Source organism: Brienomyrus brachyistius, chromosome 16 (genome assembly GCF_023856365.1).
Source record: "Brienomyrus brachyistius isolate T26 chromosome 16, BBRACH_0.4, whole genome shotgun sequence".
NCBI classification, from domain to species: domain Eukaryota; kingdom Metazoa; phylum Chordata; class Actinopteri; order Osteoglossiformes; family Mormyridae; genus Brienomyrus; species Brienomyrus brachyistius.
In genome coordinates this window covers 7,326,337-7,347,372 of record NC_064548.1, presented here as the reverse complement: position 1 = coordinate 7,347,372, position 21,036 = coordinate 7,326,337, and the positions used below count along the sequence as shown (strand labels likewise).

General features: G+C 45.7%; 2 protein-coding genes across 3 annotated transcripts; one reads left to right on the top strand and one right to left on the bottom strand.

The window, feature by feature from the left end:
• tmem177 (transmembrane protein 177) lies at positions 1–1,901 on the bottom strand. The gene is made up of 2 exons (XM_048978493.1): positions 1,691–1,901; positions 1–1,414 (listed from the first exon to the last, which is right to left on the bottom strand). Exon 2 carries the CDS (start codon positions 1,375–1,377, stop codon positions 445–447), a length of 933 nt encoding a protein of 310 aa, XP_048834450.1. The 5' UTR covers positions 1,378–1,414; positions 1,691–1,901; the 3' UTR covers positions 1–444.
• A 7,200-nt stretch (positions 1,902–9,101) lies between these two features.
• Positions 9,102–16,913, top strand: LOC125709744 (ras-related protein M-Ras-like). 2 transcript variants are annotated; one of them, XM_048978495.1, is made up of 6 exons: positions 9,102–9,203; positions 11,757–11,963; positions 12,190–12,343; positions 12,881–12,980; positions 15,009–15,088; positions 15,785–16,913. In XM_048978495.1, the coding sequence occupies exons 1-6, from the start codon at positions 9,194–9,196 to the stop codon at positions 15,879–15,881; spliced, it is 648 nt and encodes a 215-aa protein (XP_048834452.1). In that variant the 5' UTR covers positions 9,102–9,193; the 3' UTR covers positions 15,882–16,913. The 2 variants fall into 2 exon arrangements, with proteins under 2 accessions (XP_048834452.1, XP_048834453.1); XM_048978496.1 differs by having other exon boundaries at positions 9,117–9,259.
• Positions 16,914–21,036: the final 4,123 nt, after the last annotated feature.

Sequence of the window (21,036 nt, the reverse complement as noted above, 5' to 3'; positions counted from 1 at the left end):
TATGTTTTTACTTAAATGTTTCTTTTATTTAATGATTGCTCAAACAAAAGGGTATTGAACCTGTTTGCTCAATAAAGTTAAGCAAATGATATGACTGAAACAAAAAAAAAAACATATAAATGAAGCCACCTCACGTTTCAAATCTATTATTGTAACAAGTGAATTTCACTTAAGTGCGAGTTACGCAGCCTTAACCCTTTCATAGATCTTTAGTTAATGATGTTTTATCACAAGAATATTTTTCTTTCCGCTGCTTGGACACTCCCGCATTCCTCGTCTTGTAGCAGAGCTGTAAAAGCCCACTGTCTGTTAGGGAGCTGTATAAGAGACAGCTTGGCGGAGCGTTTGTGCTGGAGGGCGTGGACGTCAGCGCCGCTTCTATGGCGATGTGACATGGCCAGTTTCACCTTAAACTGGAACCCAGGCTGTTTGGACTGTTCCCTTCTAGGTTTCCATCTGCTTCAGGAGGCTGGCAATCCCCTCCCTCCTGGAGGTGTAGGGTGCATGTTTCAACCGCAGCAGACTGCCAGGGAACAGGTTCCCACTGGGGGCGTACATCTCCTCACCCTTTGGGCCCATCAGCAACCGCAGGACTCTGTTCCTGGAGAGGAGCTTGTCGTAAAACTCCAGGCCACCCCTGGCGTAGTCCCTCGACAGGCTGGCAGCCCGGCGGTCTGAGCTGTACTCCTGCCATTGGCTGACAGTGTCGGACGCCAGGATATAGGACACCCCCCCCAAGGCCAGAGCCAGCAGGGTTACTGCACCACGCAGCAGTGCCGAGCCACCATATAGCCCAAAGATCTGCTTGATGCCCACCCCGTAGGCACAAGCCCCTGCAAGACAGGCGGGGGCCACCACAGCCTGCAGGATTGGGCAGCCGTTCTCCAGGCGTGCCACCTCCCTGGCCACGCCAAACCGCTGGGCCTCAGGTGACAGCATCAGTGCTTCCTTCAAGGCCTTGCCAACAGCACTGTCCCACTCCACTGGCTCACCATTGATCAGGACCACACGGTTGGTGATGCCCACCATGTCATCGGGGGAGCTGTTAAAGTTAGCTGGAAGGCCGACCAGTGCCCCAGAGGGCAGCCACGGTACCCCAGCCCCAATGGGGTGGAAGCCGTAGGCTGCAAATGCTTTGTAACCCTGTGGAGAGATGTTCATGTCCCTCAGGACACCCTGAAACATGTCCTCCAATTTGCCAGAGAGACTAGCAGGTTGTCCTTTATGCCATGCTTGGTACACCTTTTTGTATGTCTGCTCTGGAAACACGTGGTAGAGCAAGTGAGCAGAGAAAAGGCCGCCACATCCAGCCAGGAGCAGCCCAGACCGGTACCTCTGCACGATGACTGTCACCCTGGTGATGAAAGGCGAAGGCATTGCAAAAACCCTCCTAATCTCACTCAAGGGGAAATATCTGAAAACAAAAACAAAATCCAGTCAATACTACTGCATATTCAAACATTTTATCCGACTTTTAAACTGAGATCTATACGCTGAAAGCTGGAGTTTAAATTAATAAAATGTATCGAATTTGACATCTGACGGGTTTTCATTTGAATACGCGTCGTATTATCAAATAAATATCTACAAATCTATGTAACGACTCGTCGTTCTACATAAAATCGTCATTATAAATAGAAAATTAACATAAATTAACAAAAAATTAAAAATACAATAGTCACAGACTTACCCAGAATAGCTAACCCGACCTGAACGTTATAGCTAGATTAAATTTCCCAAAACAACATTTCAAAATCATATAGAATCTGTTAATGCCATTATAGCACAATGCAAAAAAATAAAATAATCGCTTATTCACCCTCGAAGCACATGTCAACAAGGACACACAGAATAGAGCATTTTATGCGGTGCCGTAAAGCAAACTGGAATTTTCACGACAGCGTAAACCATTTGCGGCAGAAAATTCTACCTTAAAATTAAGCTAAGGATTTTTGAAAATGTTTTTAACATTGTTTAGTTGTTGTGTGGGTGAGAAAGCTCGTAATTTATGTCATGGTGACAGTAATCCAATTTTTGTCATTAAAGTTAAGCTTTAATGTTGATACTGCAGATGACAGTTTGCAGTCGAATCTGTAATTACTTAAACTACCACTAGGGGTCAGAGTGTAACAAAATTTGCAAAAATTACTGAAACTCTACCTCATAATAAAACAAATAAAAAATATAGAAGGAACCGTTTGTTTGCAGCCTTTGTCATTGAAACACCTACAGCACTACTGGTTCTCACTTTTGTTTATGACCATTGACAATGTATGGTTGTTTTAGAATAGTATCACAGACACTATAGTGCCCTAAATATAAATCGGACTAGCCTGAAGCGTGATTTTGTGATTTTGTGGACTTTGTTGTGAAAACCTTCAAATAACATTTTGTCCTGATCTCTGAAAAAGTCAGAGCGTCAGCCCTGAAGTTAGTTCAGGTGGCGTTACATGTGTTACTACTCCCGCAATATAAATTGTATTCAGGTGGACATCGTCGGACTACGTCTGTGGTCACCACTGAGTTCTCCACGAGTACCCCGGGATGAACACAGCTTCAGCAAACGGCAAGGCAGCTCAGCTCACAGGGGGCTGACATGTTGCTCATAAATTATTTGCAGCAGTCATCTGATGACTAGCATGTTCGCTTCACAATCCTTGATTACCGTAGAGGTTGATAGCCAGGTCCCAGCGCACCCCATCTTATGAAATATTTACCAAGTTTGCTGTTGAGAGGACATAAAAGAAAGCCAGGAGGGCACATGTGTGAAATCTGATAACGTGGCACGGAGCATTGCCGCGAATCTTTTGTAATAATAAATATTAACAATGGTCATCCACAGGCAAAAGCTGAAGCAATTAAAAGCACAGCAAAAGACATTCTCCATTTACGAAGAAGCAGACGTGTGCATCAAAAATTAAAAATGCATGAAGGATAAAAAAATGTCCCCACCAAGCACTAATAAAACAGCCTCCATAGACCTTTATTCTGGGTTTCCATGGCTACAACCACTGGGAGTAATAATTCAACCAGAGATTCTATAAAAACTATTGTGTTTCATCCAGCCGATCCATTCCATCCAACATACCATTCTATCATGGTTAGAACATGATTACACCATGATTTATTTCCCAGACAAGGGATGTTCATCCGGGCTGGGTCTGACACACATTTTTAGAATTTGGTGAAATGCCTTGCAGAGAAGCGTTAGAGCACTGTGTGGATTAGCTGAAGATGAATTTGGACAAGGCACATTCCTCATGCCTCTCCAGACCTGGGGGGGGGGTCATTTGGGGTGGCTGGAAGTGATAGAATGTTATATAACTCGCCAAAGAAAGTTTAAGAGAACAAGACAAGTAGCAGCCATTATGAAATGGGAAGAAAGATAATAATGTCTCACCTAAAATGACCTAAAGACCTCCAGGTGTCACACATATTGGCTGTGTTCAAGACCCCGAATGAGCTGTTTGTAAATGTGCTTGGTTCTGCCCCTTGCTGCCAGAAACTGTTCACGTCTGCATATGGGTGTGTTTAGGAAAAATTTCTTTACAATGTTTCATCTAAAGCTGGGATAGCATCTACAAGAGGTAATGTTCTTTGACATCTGTCCATCATTTAGCTCAGTGGCCATTGTGTGAGATCTAGCCTGATTGAGAGCATGAAGCCTGCTTCTTCTTTAGCTGATCTTATCTGCACGGCCAGCTCACAAACTATTTTCTGTTTCCTCTTTGCTGTCCGCAGTGCTGAGGACTCACATTGGCCTTGTCGAGTCATTCTAAGATAGACGTCATTAGCTTTTGCTTTTTTCTTTATTTTTGTTGGTAAAGACACATATGATCGAAATATGCTCAGAATTTGATCCTCCATGCACGAATTACTAAAAAAACAACTTAATATGTTTTTTTTTCTTAAAAATTTTGAAACAGTTGAGGGTGATTTGCTGTAGCTTTTGAGATAGAAATCTAAATAGTCTTACATAAGAATGATGAGAGTACATTTTCCAGCATCTGACCTACGGCATCAGCCATTTCCTCCTGGTTTGGTCCTGTTTGTTTGTTTAAACTTCTAAAGCGCTGTTTCCATTGCTGCTGCTCTCTGAAATACGCACCACCATCTCAGTAGCGCTCTCCGTCTCATTAACACCATTTCACTAGCGCTCTCCATCTCAGTAGCGCTCTCCATCTTAGTTGTACCCTCTTCTCAGTGATGCTCTCCATCTCAGTAACTCTCTCCATCTCAGTAACTCTCTCCATTTCACTAACGCTCTCCATGTCAGTTATACCTTCCATCTCAGTGACACTCTCCTTCTCACTAATGCTCTACATCTCAGTGACACTCTCCTTCTCACTAATACTCTCCATCTCAGTGACACTCTCCTTCTCACTAATGCTCTCCATGTCAGTGATGCTCTCCATCTCAGTGATGCTCTCCTTTTCACTAATGCTCTCCATCTCAGTGACACTCTCCTTGTCACTAATGCTCTCCATCTCAGTGACACTCTCCTTGTGACTAATACTCTCCATCTCAGTGACACTCTCCTTCTCACTAATGCTCTCCATCTCAATGATGCTCTCCATCTCAGTGATGCTCTCCATCTCAGTGACACTCTCCTTGTCACTAATGCTCTCCATCTCAGTGACACTCTCTCACTAATGCTCTCCATCTCAGTGATGCTCTCCTTCTCACTAATGCTCTCCATCTCAGTGACACTCTCCTTCTCACTAATGCTCTCCATCCGAGTGACACTCTCCTTCTCACTAATGCTCTCAATCTCAGTGATACTCTCCTTCTCACTAATGCTCTCCATCTCAGTGACACTCTCCATCTTGTGACTCACATCATAAACTTTGATGCTGGTTGTGGAACACAGACTTGGAAGATGTATATGTATCGGAAGACATATGCACAAAGCCTCAAAAACAATAGAGGTCCATTAGAAATGTATGACGTCATGGTGAACCACAAAGGGAACCAGACCATGCAAATTCTTTTGAATCCCTAGTTCAGGAGTACATTTCTGCAGGAATGATCATTATAGCTGCTTTCCACATTAGTGACTCTCCTGCCAAGACCAAACCAAGCAATATCCACCTTAAATATAATCTATCATTCCTCAGCCTTGCATACTCCCTGGCACACAAACTGCTTGGAGACCTGTAACTCACCTGTCTATCCCTCAGAATGACATAGAAGAAACGATTACAAGACAACCTGTGATCCCAGTGAAGGGCAGCAATCAGATCTAGGAAGGTTCAGGCCAATGAACTCATTTTATTTTTATATAGGCCTATCACAACGGAGTCACCCCAAGGCACTTTACATAGTGTGTTGTGGCACATTGAGTGTGCAAAGTCGCCACCAAAGAAGCTTTAGAAGGGGGCATTGGGAGGCTTGTGAACTATATTTTCCTATATTTTAATGAAATATATTTTTCAAGAGGGTGAGGAGCTCAGTCATTCGGGAGAGACTCAGAGTAGAGCCGCTGCTCCTTCGCATTGAGAGGAGCCAGATGAGGTGGCTCAGGCATCTGGTCAGGATGCCTCCTGGACGCCTCCCTGGTGAGGTGTTCCGGGCATGTCCCACTGGGAGGAGGCTTCGGGGAAGATCCAGGACACGCTGGAGGGACTATGTCTCTCGGCTGGCCTGGGAACGTCTCGGGATTCCCCCGGAGGAGCTGTATGAAGTGGCTGGGGAGAGGGAAGTCTGGGTTTCCCGGCTTAGACTGCTGCTCCCGCGACCCGACCCGGAAAAGTGGTAGAATATGGATGGATGGATGGATGGATGGATACTTTCCAAGACTGGCACACAACTTGATTGTAGGTATTGCTTAATACCGCAAATATATCTTAAAGTATCTAAATTTAAAATCTAAAATTTCTGAGATGGGTGTGTGTCTGGCCCTTTTAGAGTCACCAATGAGTGAGAATAATGGGGGCTCTGCTACTAAAGGTGCTTGGTGTTGGGGGGAGAAGGGGGATATCTCCTCAAGAGTCTTCGCAAGACTGCTGCTCTCCAAGCCCAGAGTGATGGAGAGCATTCCAAGAGAAGCCCACTTGTTGCTAGGCAACCTCTTCACTCCACACTGAAAAACGGCACTTGGTGTGAGCCAAGCGCCCTCCCCCATCCTCCCCGAGCACCACATGCATATCATTACATTGCCATTGTTTGCTCTGAGCTCTTTAATAAAAGCACAACATGTTCCAAGGTGTCACTGAAGCAGTCCGATCAAACGGTCAGCGATGCCGCTTAAGCAGACGGGGAACCACATTGAGAGATGATCTGATTGTTCGTTCATCGGGACATTAGGGCAGCAGGGATGCCAACATTCAGAAACTGAATTCAGCAACACCAGTCAGCAGCTGATAAACACCAGATGAAGAAACGCATAAATAAATAATGGGTGCTGAGACTGATTGGCAATTAATCAATAGCCATTTTACAGGCTGTTCTTCATTTAAGTACATTTGCATTAGACTGGGTTTCATGCGGGACCAGGGGTTCATGTGTGTGGAGTTTGCATGCTCTCCCAATGTCACCATGGGCTTTCCTGTGGGTACTTCGGTTTCCCCCCACATTCCAAAAACATGATTTACCATGTTGCGCATATGTGTGGTGCACCCTGTTACATTTAGTCTACAGTGAGTGTAGTGTGGTTGCTGTAAGTTTAATCTGATCGTTGAGTGTGCTGATTAGCTCAGTCCAGACTCCTTTGGGGTTTTGTAGAAGTTGATTCTGCCCTGTCAGTGACGGTTAGCACCAAACGGCTCCCACTCTTGTCGAGGTCAGTCCTCCTCGGGGTTCCTGATTCACCGCAGTGCCGTGCAAATCGCGGCCCCTTCACTTCAGCAATGCAAATGAGAAGCGAAGCGCAGAGAGGTGTCATAATGATTATTATTGTGTAAGTACAGCAGCGCAGATGGATGCGGGAGTAGTGTCTCGTATAACAGCTGATGTGTTAAAGCATCCTTTGTCCAACAAACCCTCTCGTCTTGGAGGTGCCATTGCGTGCATCTCAAAATCGGCATCATTCACAGGTCTGGCTTGCCAGTGACTGCTCCTCTGTCCAAAATCCAAAGCACTGCCGCTCTCATAATTAAATTACAAAATAAATGTAACCTTTACAGTGGGAAGAATACAGTTCTGTGCAAAAGTCTTAGGCAGTCAAAGAAAATGATGTTTAAATGATCTTCACATTGCTGTAAAACTATGATATCGTGCCTGTAAAGGTGTGATAGTGTAACAATATCAAAACCTCTCTTGAAATCACACCAGTGTTTGCAGCAACCATCCAATATAGCCATTTATCTTTTTAACACAACCACTAGCACACCTTGTATAGCTAATCAGTATCTCATTGACTTTTAACTTAATAAGTGAGCTGGGGCGGAAATTCAATAAATACATGGAATGGCTGAGGTGCCCCTGAGGAGAGGTTTGGGAACTGAGGCGGTGTTCATCTAGCCATCCATCCATTTTCCAAACCACTTATCCTTCTGGGTCACGGGGGGTCAGGAGCCTATCCCAGAAGCTATGGGCACGAGGCAGGGAACAACATAGGATGGGGGGCCAGCCCATCACAGGGTCCAACTAGATACCAGTAACTTTTTGGGTAACAAAAGAAATTCTTAATTTGCATATGTTCTACAGTTAAATAGTCGTTTTTGTTCTGAGCAAATGTACACTTACTACCCAGATAAATAACTTTAGACTTTTGTGCAGTACTGTACATAATTAAATTACAGTAACTAATCAAAATGTTTGGGATTAGAAAGGGGGTGCATCCTAATATATTCTTTTCAATAAAAAGCTCATTTGTAGAATATAACATTCATTCTGTTGCTTTGTGTCTTTTCATCATGCTGCAGGCTGCTTTCTTTCGGCATATTTCCAGACAACACGGGTCAGTAAAGCCGCTGGGACCACTCAGCCTTATTGCCAAGTTTGAAACATTTGCTAGAAAAGAAATCAAGAAAGTCAAACACAATAAATCACATGACTTTGGTGAACTAATAAAAAATAGTCACATTATTTGTTACATTTTTAATGGGTTAACTAATAATCTGTAACCTTTTGCATTCCTAAAATAGCCTTCCCAGCACTTCTGCTATGTCTGTATATCTGAGCTTTTAGCCATATAATAACCCTAACCCCCCCTCCCCCCACCAGCCCCCATCTTCTGCTGTTTCATGTTAGGCTGTATGTCATTCTGGGCAGAAATCGTCACACTCTTGGATGCCAGACATGACAAACAAGGAATAAATCAAAATATTATTTATGTTGTGCATTTTCCATAAGCATTAATCTGCAGTATGGAAATTACATCACCATCAACATATACACCATCCATCCCTCAGCTGACGCTTCTTCTTGTACCAGTGCAGCATCTTAAAGTTTGGTGCTACCATATCCAGCTCTAATATTCAGCCCTGTGACTTTCATGTAAATACACAGGCCGTTAACCAACCAATCTGACGCATTCGTATTTTTCTTAACTTTACCACGACTTGCACGTCTTTCTTCACAGCTTCTGCACTGCCACCTTCTGCCGTCTTTTAAAGCATGACTGAAATGTGCAAAGTAATGCACCAATCACACAATATTCCAACATAAATCTTGATCATTTTAAACACATGCAGCAATATAAGTCCGTTTAAAGTAACATAATAATTAAGATATGTTGTATTAATTACTCACGCATACACTGTAAGGCTATGAGAAATGTAATTAGCTAATACATAGTAACTCTGTTACCGAAACACTCCGGCATACCGGTATCTATTTGCAATTACAGCCATATCCATTGATTCCCGTTGTGACACATTTTCCACCTTAAAGGACCGACGGGGTTCCAGCATGGCGGAGCAGTCCATTTACGCCTGCAGGGAAAGCATTTCACAAAAGAACTTACGTTCTTCTAATATATTCATGTACGGAGATATTTCGGAACAAAAGCATTTATTATAATTGTATTAAATTATATCGTTAGTTTTTTTTAGCTTTCTAAGCTAACAAATTACGAAACATTTTATTATGATGTGTACCGAATACTCAGGCCCACCCCTGTGCTCGAATGCTATTTATAGTATCAGCTGTTGCAATATAAAGAATTGCTACAGTGTAAATTTCACTGCGAATCGGACCGGCCTGATTTCGCAAATAGGAAGCATTACCAAATAACAATGAAAAGTCTCTTATGAGCACAGGTATGTGGGCAAAGCGCCTGGAAAGTGATAGTCGCGTAGCATCAGACCGTTACTCGGTAAGTTGTGTGTGTTTGTGCATGAACAGTCATTGAAATGGTGCTCGTTATTAGATATGCATTAATAACGAAATGTCTCAATCGCAGATGTAGGGATAATTGACTGCTGTCTCTTTCATAGCTTATAGCAAATATTATGTGACGGTACATAAACTTCACTTAATCTAAAATCCTGAAGAAAAGATATGCAAATCGTCCGGTTTTGAAAATGTACTGTCAACGTTTGCATATATTTTATCAAATTTTACTAATCAGTGAATTGATCAAAGGATATACGCATATCGGTCGGTGATTTTTTTGAAGTTAGAGAATGCATCATTGTCAGTAATATAAAACAGTGTGGCTCCTGCACATCACTGACAAAGTTCACCGTGAAAAACACAAGTCAAGTTTGAATTAATTGCAGCCTTGTTTAATTATCTATTTACAAGGAAAAAGTATCATTGCTACAAATGTTTTTTTTAACAGTTGTAGACTTTTAAACCGACATTGTATTACATGATTCAAACTTTTTAAAACGCCACAATAACCATTTCTTGTAATTTAAAATGAATTGTAAAATTAAATGTAGAAATGGACACACAAATATAGCCAGATGAATATAACGGATGTCCACGCCGTGACCGGGACCCCGGCGTCATTTTGTAAAGAATACTTTATGACTCAGTACAACTGCATGAGGTCATCATTATACATATTCTTTCTGTTTATAGCAATACGGAAAGTCAAACCCTACAAATAACTTTTTCTATTGCTTCTATATTTGATACAATGTTACTATATCCAGTTATGCAAAATAGTACCAATTTGTACCTTTGAGGGTACAATTACTTGTCCGTGTTGCTGTACCTACAAAAGTCTACTAATTGCACCCTGGCTCTAAGTCAATGCACCGTTTAGTGTAATTTAAGGTATAGAAATGGACGCCAAGGAATATTTTTGTGTCATTGAGGGTACATTAATATTGTTTTCTTTTTTTTTCTTTTTTTACCCTGGGGAACAAAACTGTACCAGAGTTGTACCTTTTCATTCTGATAGTGTAGATGGTTTTGGTAGCCTATCATTCAATAGCACATTGCAGGAACATTAACCACATTTGAAAACGCATCACTCTGTACTTGGAGAAATTAAAATGATCGAGTTTTCACGTGGGGCCCCCTCATGGTGAGGATGGGAGGCGGGCGGGGCCCCATTCTTGTTGAGGATGGGAGGCCCGTGGGGCCCCATTCTTGGTGAGGATGGGAGGCCTGTGGGGCCCCGCTCTTGTTGAGGATGGGAGGCGTGTGGGGCCCCGCTCTTGTTGAAGATGGGAGGCCCGTGGGGCCCCGCTCTTGTTGAGGATGGGAGGCGTGTGGGGCCCCATTCTTGTTGAGGATGGGAGGCCCGTGGGGCCCCATTCTTGGTGAGGATGGGAGGCCTGTGGGGCCCCGCTCTTGTTGAGGATGGGAGGCGTGTGGGGCCCCGCTCTTGTTGAGGATGGGAGGCGTGTGGGGCCCCGCTCTTGTTGATGATGGGAGGCCCGTGGGGCCCCGCTCTTGTTGAGGATGGGAGGCCCGTGGGGCCCCGCTCTTGTTGAGGATGGGAGGCGTGTGGGGCCCCGCTCTTGTTGAAGATGGGAGGCGTGTGGGGCCCCGCTCTTGTTGAAGATGGGAGGCCCGTGGGGCCCCGCTCTTGTTGAAGATGGGAGGCCCGTGGGGCCCCGCTCTTGTTGAGGATGGGAGGCGTGTGGGGCCCCGCTCTTGGTGAAGATGGGAGGCCCGTGGGGCCCCGCTCCTGGTGAGGATGGGAGGCGTGTGGGGCCCCGCTCTTGGTGAGGATGGGAGGCCCGTGGGGCCCCGCTCTTGGTGAGGATGGGAGGCCCGTGGGGCCCCGCTCCTGGTGAGGATGGGAGGCGTGTGGGGCCCCGCTCCTGGTGAGGATGGGAGGCGTGTGGGGCCCCGCTCTTGGTGAAGATGGGAGGCGTGTGGGGCCCCATTCTTGTTGAGGATGGGAGGCCCGTGGGGCCCCATTCTTGGTGAGGATGGGAGGCCTGTGGGGCCCCGCTCTTGTTGAGGATGGGAGGCCCGTGGGGCCCCGCTCTTGTTGAGGATGGGAGGCGTGTGGGGCCCCGCTCTTGTTGAGGATGGGAGGCGTGTGGGGCCCCGCTCTTGTTGAGGATGGGAGGCGTGTGGGGCCCCGCTCTTGGTGAAGATGGGAGGCCCGTGGGGCCCCGCTCCTGGTGAGGATGGGAGGCGTGTGGGGCCCCGCTCTTGGTGAGGATGGGAGGCCCGTGGGGCCCCGCTCCTGGTGAGGATGGGAGGCGTGTGGGGCCCCGCTCCTGGTGAGGATGGGAGGCGTGTGGGGCCCCGCTCTTAGTGAGGAAGGGAGGTGGGTTGGACCTTGGCGCCCACTTTGCCGACTATGATGGGAGCATCTCCATCACAGAAACAGCATCTGACACGGATGGCGCCCTCAGCAGCAGCATAACACCATTCCTCTCCTCCATCTTCCATTATAGGTGTAGCAGTTTCTATGGCAACCAGCGCTGTTCCCAGTGACAACCTTCCCACATACAAGCTGGTGGTAGTAGGGGATGGGGGGGTCGGCAAGAGTGCCCTCACCATCCAGTTCTTCCAGAAGATCTTCGTGCCAGACTATGACCCCACCATCGAGGACTCATACCTGAAGCACACGGAGATCGACGGCCAGTGGGCCATCCTGGACGGTAAAGTGTCCTCCACCCATTTAGCTTTGAAGGCTGCCCATTTAGCATTGAAACTCAGTTTGGGTTTTTTGTTCTTTCCTTGGGGCGAGGTTTATGAATGCATATCTTGCACTCAGGGTGGAGTAGGCGGAGTTGCTCTTTCTCATGGTAAAGGTGATACTTTGGGGGTGGTGACGTATCCATCTTTGCACCCTGTTCCATCTCGGTGACTCCACCTCCCTCACAGTGCTGGACACGGCTGGCCAGGAGGAGTTCAGTGCCATGCGAGAGCAGTACATGCGGACTGGCGACGGCTTCCTCATTGTCTTCTCTGTGACAGACAAGGCCAGCTTTGAGCATGTGGACCGATTCCACCAGCTGATCCTGCGTGTGAAGGACAGGTGAAGTCTGGGACGAGCCTGTGCTCAGGGAGGGGCCTGTGATATGGGAGGAGCCTGTGATATGGGAGGGGCCTTGCTCTGGGAGGAGCCTGTGCTCAGTGAGGGACCTGTTTTTATGGAGGGGCCTGTGATATGGGAGGAGCCTGTACTCAGGGAGGGGCCTGTGATATGGGAGGAGCCTATGCTCAGGGAGGGGCCTGTGATATGTGAGGAGCCTGTGCTCAGGGAGGGGCCTGTGATATGGGAGGAGCCTGTGCTCAGGGAGGGGCCTGTGATTTGGGAGGAGCCTGTGCTCAGGGAGGGGCCTGTGATATGGGAGGAGCCCGTGCTCAGTGATGGGCCTGTTCTCTTGGAGGGGCCTGTGATATGGGAGGAGGCTGTGCTGAAGCTGTAGGTCTCTGAAGGGCATCCCCCCATCAGATGTCATGCTTCTCCTTCTTCCTGCTTCTCCTGATCTGATTTGAGCCTTTATCGTGTCGTTCTGGACCCCACATTCCCTCAACCTCCATTCATCATCTTATGCATTTCATTTCGCAGGGAATCCTTTCCCATGATTTTGGTGGCGAACAAAGTGGACCTGGTGCATTTGCGGAAGGTGACAATGGAACAGGGCAGGGAGATGGCGGCTAAGCACAGTGTGAGTGTCTGAGGGGGCTATGGGTGGGGCCATGGATAGGAAGGGGCGGGGCCCGGATAGATGGTTCCTGCATAGCCCATCCACTGATGTCAATACCCAGAACTGTGGAAATGTAATGTTTGTTCCCAGCATGTCAGAACAGTAGCAAGCCATACACAATGTAGATTAAAATCTTTATTGTTCATAAATCACAAAAAAGTCCTTCAGCATGATTAGGAGGCATTGGTTCATTGCAGAATACGGATATTGAGGATATTTTCTCTTCATGTGAGAACTTTGTATTTAAAGCAGGAGTCGCGCCGTGTGACTAGTTTTCCCATGAGATGCGGTGAGCATCTTTGTCCAATTTCAGCCTCATGCTGTAACCTGCAGTGAGGACGTCAGGGCTGGTACTCCAGGCCTATTGGACACGGGGATCATCTGAGATTCTAAACCAAGTTCTTAGTTCCTTGGCATGGGGTCAGTTATCAATGATTCTCCAAATAAACTTTTATTTTGTTCTAATTTTATTTAATTGTTGTTATCTTGTTACTTTTCCAGCTGCAGACAGAAAAGCATTTCACCGCACACAATATCACGTGTGACTGTATGTGTGAGACGTGAAACTTGAGAAACTCGGCTGAGCTGAAACTGTCATTAAAAGCCAGAGTGGCTTCACAGCTTAGCTGCTATTCTTAGAGGTGAAGTGCCCAAGTGCTGCAGAGCTGTGATGTTCGGTCCCTGAGCGTGTAATCTCTTTACATGCCTTCTGAGAGGGCTGCTTTAATGAGACGTTAAGATATGTAGCAGGTATTCATGCACTTAGCAGCCTTCATCAAAGACGTCTTTACTGGACGGGGCGGCCTGGTCCCCTAAGCATTCAGATTTCACACACGGTCTCAGTGCTTTTGGCCATCGAGGTCAGATGTGGGTCCCTGTGAGGCTGCTGATCACATCACGGTTTGCTGTTGTCACCCACTAACCATCTCACACTGATAGTGCCTGTCTCTCACTGGGGCCAAATACTCCGCTCTGCCACATTCGCAGAAGGTATAATTTAAGTCTTGCATCTCAATGCGCCTTATAGTTTTACAGTCTGTTTAATGATGGGAACTCTGTGCAGTTTTCAGTTTAGCGTGGTTTTCTATTGTTTGAATCTTTTTGGCGTCTGAATTCGAATAGCCTTTCCATTTGTCCGGGTAACTTGTGGCGGCAGGGCAGGGTGCAGGTGGAAATGAGGGTTCCATTCCACTGGCAGCAATGAGACAAAAAAGGGTTTATTAGGAAAACTGAACATAATCGGGTAAGGCACAAAATACAAACAACACAGCAACCTAAGGAACTAGTGATAAAACAACAAAGGAAACAGGACTAACTATAAGAAAGCAGAAGCAAACAAGGTCAGGGAACAATTCAACACCAGGAGCAAGAAATGGGCAAGGAACAACCAACAGTAACAAATCTAAGGACTGACTATAGAACAGAGAAGGGCAGCCACTCAGATACACATAGAAAACTGGAGCAAACAAGGAGCAGGTGTAAGACATAATCAATTAACCAATCAACTGAGGCATAAGAACAATGAAAAACAGGTGTAAGCAGTAACACTAAATAAACACAGAACTAAGAGACAGAAAAAACACTGAAACTAGTAACACTATGAACAAATACACTAGGAATTACTACACTAGGAAACCTAACTTGGAATTAAAATACACACAGGGAAAGCCTAAGAGCAAGGAAAGCAAAACAGAACATAAACATGGAGGAAACGGAAACCTAAATAAATACTAATAAATGGATGAGGCCATCCAGAGGCCAGCCTAAAATCCATAACCAGCAAGTGCTCAGTTTCTTAGCTGCACTGAGCTATGTGGCAGTCGAGGGCAAGGGAACAACGCTAGGGGCTTAAGGGGAAAGGACAGGGAGAAGGACAGGATGGCCAGCACCACCTGCTGGACAAACGGGGAGGAGACATGATGGGCAGGGTCGGACGGTACAGACCCTGACGGCAACTGAACTCACGGCTGCCACGGCATTTTTTCTCAGATTACGTACATCGAGACGAGTGCCAAGGACCCCCCGATGAATGTGGATAAGGCCTTTCACGAGCTGGTCAGAGTCATCAGGTATGTCAGCCGTGTGACAGACCGCCCACTTCCCATCACTGGATTGGTTGCTGTGAGCCAGCCACATAAACACCGTGGTTTCCCAGGGACTCACTGTGACAGGAGTGGGACGCCGGGTCTAGGACCTCCTGGACAGCAAGCCGCTGTGTTTTTCCCAGGACTGGGCTTAAAGGCAGGATCAGAATTTGGGAACCGATACGTAAAGGAACTTGCTTCAGAGCCAAACCCCTTACAAAGAGCTTTTCATTGGGGTATAAATAGGATTATTTTATTCTGCTTTCTTTTACTTACCAGCAGAGTTGTGGCAGAATGTTGTTCATTTCAAGCTACAAATTCAAAGAATGTTCTACCTGCACAGTAACAGATCCCGCAACAACAGATCCCAGTAACCCTGATGTATTACCTTCCTGGGATCTGGCCATTTTCCTGGGATCCAGATATCTTCTAGACCGAGCACACAGGCAGCTCTTTAACTACACAGCCTCTCCTCATTAATCTTGACAAAAATGCACATTAAATTAGAAGAACAATTTCAATAAGCCTTCTTGAAGCCCAAAAGCTTGCTGTCTGCGCTCTGTAAAGGCGGCGTAAATCTAAAATGCCTGATCTGTGATCTCAGTGGGGAGTTCTATATCAGCGGCCATAATGAGGGGCTCTTGTGGTATCTCCTCCTTCATCTCACCCTCCCCCCCATAGGCAGCTGATCCCAGAGAAGAGCCAGAAGAAGAAGAAAGTCAAGTGGAGGGGGGACAGGGCCACCACCTCTCACAGGCTGCACTGTGTCATCTTGTGATGTTCAGCTCCGGAACCCTGCCCCCCTCACCCAGCACTCCTGACCTCCCCAGGCAGCGTTACCCTCCACCCAGCAAACGGGGACATGAGGCTGGCTGCTTAAACTACACAGTGGGCTCGTCCATTTCCGTGATTGTGGAGCAAAAATATGTGCGGCCAGGTTTACGCTCCCCCTAGTGGAGAAGAGAGAGTAAGATGCTCTACAAAAACAGAGGCTTTCACAAAGAGTGGGTTCATTTGTGGCTGTTTACATGTTCTGTTGTCCTTGTGGCTATAGAGAGGAGGAATTGTTTGCACCCCAAGAAGGCGCTCTGTGTTCCAAGGGCCTGAGTTGTAGTTTTTAGCTCATGTTGGGTGTCTAGGGAAGTCTGGCACAGCGCAGAGGTGCAGAGGGAAAGGGGACATTGCGGTTTATGTCACGATCAGCAGTCTCAGCCCGTGGACATGTGGACATCCAGAGGGGCTCCAGTCGGCAAGGGTGTGTGAGCACTGGAGCCAGCGAGGAGCCTGGCGGAACGGGAAAGGCCAGAAGACAATCAAAGTGCATCGTGGGAGTTCATAAAGACGGAAAATCGCAGATGCCGTACGTTACGGTTCTCAGAGAAGTTAGACAGAAAACTTCAGCAGAGGAGGTTTGCCTGCATTTTACCGTGTTTTTCTCACCATTGTGAAGGACTGGGGGGGTTGAAGACATGTGTCTCGCCAGAGCGAGCATCTTTAAACCGGGCTGTGCACTCTGCGTGCCCCTGCCCGCGATCTGGGTGTCAGACTGTGTTGCTGAGAAGGCTTCACTTGGAGCTGCATGGGCATAACGGTGCCAAAGGTCGACGGGCAACATGGCAGCACTCCGTTTTGTGATATTCTACTTCCCATGGGACTGAGATGTCTCAGCATCGTGCTCTTTTGTAACGGTTTCATTTGATAGTGCTTGTGTTTGTACAGTATAAGTGATTTATTGCTGGTGAATCTGGATCACTGATCTGGTTTAGGCTGAGATTCTGCTAATGATGATAAAGGCGGCGATGAATCAGCACTGTGACGAGTGTTTTTTTCTGTCTGTGTTGTCAGGAGCGTCAGTCCTGTGTTGTGTGTCGTCCTGTGCTGACCTGTCTGTTGAAGGTGTAGCAGAGTGAGTGTGGTGCTGGGGAGTTTGGGTGCTGGCAACCATCCCCTCAGCTGGAATCCTTGCTCGTAACGGCCCCAATGTACTACAGTACTCAGTGCCACACATACCACAGTATTCAGTATCACAGTGTACCACAGTACTCGGCACCACACTGTATCACAACATACCACAGTACCACAACATACAACAGTACACAATACCACACAGTACCACAATGTACTACAGTACTCAGTGCCACACATACCACAGTATTCAGTATCACAGTGTACCACAGTACTCGGCACAACACTGTATCACAACATACCACAGTACCACAACATGCAACAGAACACAATACCACACAGTACCACAATGTACTACAGTTCTCAGTGCCACACATACCACAGTATTCAGTATCACAGTGTACCACAGTACTCGGTACAACACTGTATCATAACATACCACAGTACCACAACATACAACAGTACACAATACCACACAGTACCACAATGTACCACAGTACATGTGCACATAAAGGTTAGCGTGTGGTGAGCCGTGGTGAAGCTATCCACGTGCATGTGACTGTAACTCCCACATGGAGACACTTTTCACCAGCTGAGCACCTTACTAAAGCGTGAAAATGCGAATCTCAAAATTGGATTCGGCAGAAAGTTTTGATCGCAGGTCCAGTTCCTTCACCACGACGCCACCAGCAACAGCACTGAGGTAACCACACAAAACCCCACGACAGACTTCCCAAGTGCTGGGAAAGAACCGAACGACCTTGAACTCTGCGCGAAGCTACCCCACCGTGGTGCTGGGGCTTTTATAAGAACAGGCTAGTAGGGAGAGGTACCTTGTTTCTCGGACATCGCTGGAGGTCCAGCCTCTCGTGCTGGCCGACCCTGCTGCAGCTGGCTGAATCGCAGCGTGGAGGTAATGGCAGTGTTTATATCAGCACCCTGACTGCATCGCTGTTCCCAGCCCTCTAACCTCCGTCATCGTCTCTCTCAGTCCCACCGAGTGCTGCTCGTGTACCAGTTCCTCACATATAAAATATATAAACGTGCTGCTAATGTCAGGTCCAGCCTGCTCCGCCTGTCTGATCCCTGTGGTTTGCCTGGGTGCGGCTCCAAATCAGCTACGCCCATGGCCTGTCAGTCTTACCTCATGTTCCTGCCCTCCTGTAGATCATTCGCAGCTGCCTCGTGTTTCTTCCTGATTAACAAAGTATATTAGCGTCTCTCAGTCCAGTACTCCTGTCTGGTCATTGTTACCTGTCTGTGTCTGGCCTGCCAGTCCCAATAAAGCTCCCCATGAGGGGTGTCCCCACCTGCATTCCGGGTCGTTCCTTCCGCTGTGGACGTGACACTCTCTCGGACGCATATGATTTATGGAATGTATCCCTTGGCCTACTTATGAATACATTTGCTTTGACTACTTTTGAAAAAGCTGGAAAAAACACTACTTAAATTTTCCACTTACTAATCCAGTCTTTATTATATAACGTTTTAATTGTTTCAATGTACTGCATTGTTGTTTAAAGCTCGTCGAAGACACGCTAAGCCGTAAATCCCTGTTCTGGTAATAAAACTAAACGGTTTGCGGAGTTCTGCTTTTTCATTTAGCACCGTATTTTAGGCCAGGGTAACAGCACAGATGGGGCGGTCGTCCATCGCAGGGTACATACACGTATACCTTCACACGCACGTATTCATTCGCACATACCCGTATATACTAAAGGCCTGTTCACACTTCTCCGCATGCATACACGCAGACGTGTCGGCGGTGACAGACGCGATTGACGTGAACGCGATTCTCTGCAGCCCGAAAGCTTGCAGCATCAAGATCCTCGATGTTCTTGGTCTGCGCAAGTTGTGCAGGTTTGACCGCAAAAATATGAACAGTTTATACAATGTTACAGACAAACACACAATCACACATTATATGTAGTTTCGAAGCAGTGACTCCCACAATTTTTTTTCGAACAGATGTTTTTCAGTGACATCTGCTGGCGAATAATGGAAATACTTGTTTGGTTTAATAGGTGGGAGTTATCCAAATTCTGCCTAAATGCAATAATTGTATTGCAATCATTTGATAAAATATCGCATACATTATTTTGAATATATACAATGATAATTTATTGACAATTCGCATGCAAATAACAATGTTTCAATCCTTAACCAAACACAGCGAATTGCTTGTTTAATCCTTTTCGGAGGCTGTCGGAGATTCTGAAATCTCTGAAAATGCCCGAAAGACACATACATTCGGCATAATTAAGCCACTCGTTAACCTCCAAAGCAATTTCCCTTAGTCACTTATTAGGGTCTGACGTTTTGATGGTAAATGTGGTGTAAATGTGTAACGTCCCTATTAAAATATAATGTGTGATGTCTGTTTTAAACATGGGTCAGTTATTCAGAAAACTTAAACACGGGGAGGGAAGGCGGTATAAAATCTCGACAATTTACTACTTTATACCATTAAAGGTTTTCAAGATTTACCGGCGTTATACAAATTAAGCTTTTTGATGCGGTGACTACCTGGGAACCTAATACGATTTCAGCTGTAGAAATAACCGCTGCTTCTCGCATAAAGTGCATTACCGCACTGGCAGCTCACTTCATTTCCATGATAATGCGGAGCAGAGGTGCCCACATTAAAGGGGACCGTCACTGAGCAGTCAACTATAAATCTTCACAAAAGCATCACGTATTTCTGCGCTGGCTTTAATTTCACTTCTTCCTCTTTTTGATACGTAAATCGTTGGACAACACGTCAATTTCATATTTGATTGTTTGATTTAATTTCAACTCCGGTTTCCCCCCCACAGTCCAAAAACATGCTGAGGCTAATTGGACTTGCTAAATTGACCGTAGGAGTGCATGCGTGAGTAAATGGTATGTGAGTGTGCCCTGCGATGAGCTGGCCCCCCATCCCGGGTTGTTCCTTGCCTCGTGCCCATTGCTTCCGGGATAGGCTCCGGACCCCCCGCGACCCAATTGGATAAGCGGTTTGGAAAATGGATGGATGGATTTAATTTCATATTACTGAAAAGAAAATGTTTGATTAGACGTGTCCCGTCGCTTCGAACTAGTTTTACATATGAAGTAGGCCTAATCCACCAAAGCTGGATGAGCAGGATAGGGTCCCTTTGTCCAGGATCAGGGATGGGCAGTACCTCTGATGGGTATTTAAATACATGTAGCCTACTTTAAATACAAAATTGTATTCTATAATTTGTATTTGATCTCTTTAATTTGATCGTAATTATGTGATTTGTATCAAAATACTTTGACATTTGAGTATTTTTGGTATTTTGAAAATGCAAGAAATTCTTTGCCCATGGTATAGCCATGCATGCATGCATGCAAAGCTTTGGCGCATACAGGGGAAGGAAGATTAGTTTTTCCAGACATTTTAATGAATGGCTATTAGAGCCAGTAGTTCATCAACCAAAGACTTACAAGCTCCATTCAGGCCTGGTCGTGTTTAAAGTCTTTAAGATGTTACTGAGTGAAGTATTTAAACTGCGTTTGTCATCATTCATTTTAAATCTTGTTTTGAGCTATTTGCATCTGTGGTGCAAAACAGAAAGCATTTTTGTCAATTAAATTACAAAAAACAAATCTTTCTCAGTTTACTATTACTTTTTCATTCGATTGACTTCCCATTATCTGACTGTTCATGCGTGTAGTTGGGGTATATTTAAGACAATATTAAGAATATTTTATCTTTTTTTTGGCTTCACATTCATATTGTGTCGTTAAGCAGTGAGAAAATGTTGCTCTAATGCTTGATCATTTGAGTCAGTGTGCTTGTGAATAAACAGGTTGATATAGCATAGAAGTATGTGGTATGTATTACAGGAATTTTAAAATATAAAATATTGTAGTTTATTTTGATAGTTTGCTTAGGGGCTGTATTTTGTAGTTTATTTTGATACACTTTTGATATTATTGCTTTCCTCTGTTCAGGATAAACAATCGAATGGATGGATAATTGGCATTGTACTTATCACTTAATTGTTCAAATTATTCACGTT

What these genes read in the sequence shown, in the direction of transcription:
- tmem177 (XM_048978493.1), bottom strand. Translation starts at nt 1,377, where the DNA reads ATGCCTTCGCCTTTCATCACCAGGGTGACAGTCATCGTGCAGAGGTAC.
- LOC125709744 (XM_048978495.1), top strand. An exon ending in ATCCTGCGTGTGAAGGACAG is followed by an intron (nt 12,344 to 12,880) that starts GTGAAGTCTGGG and finishes TTCATTTCGCAG; the next exon opens with GGAATCCTTTCCCATGATTT. An exon ending in AGATGGCGGCTAAGCACAGT is followed by an intron (nt 12,981 to 15,008) that starts GTGAGTGTCTGA and finishes ATTTTTTCTCAG; the next exon opens with ATTACGTACATCGAGACGAG.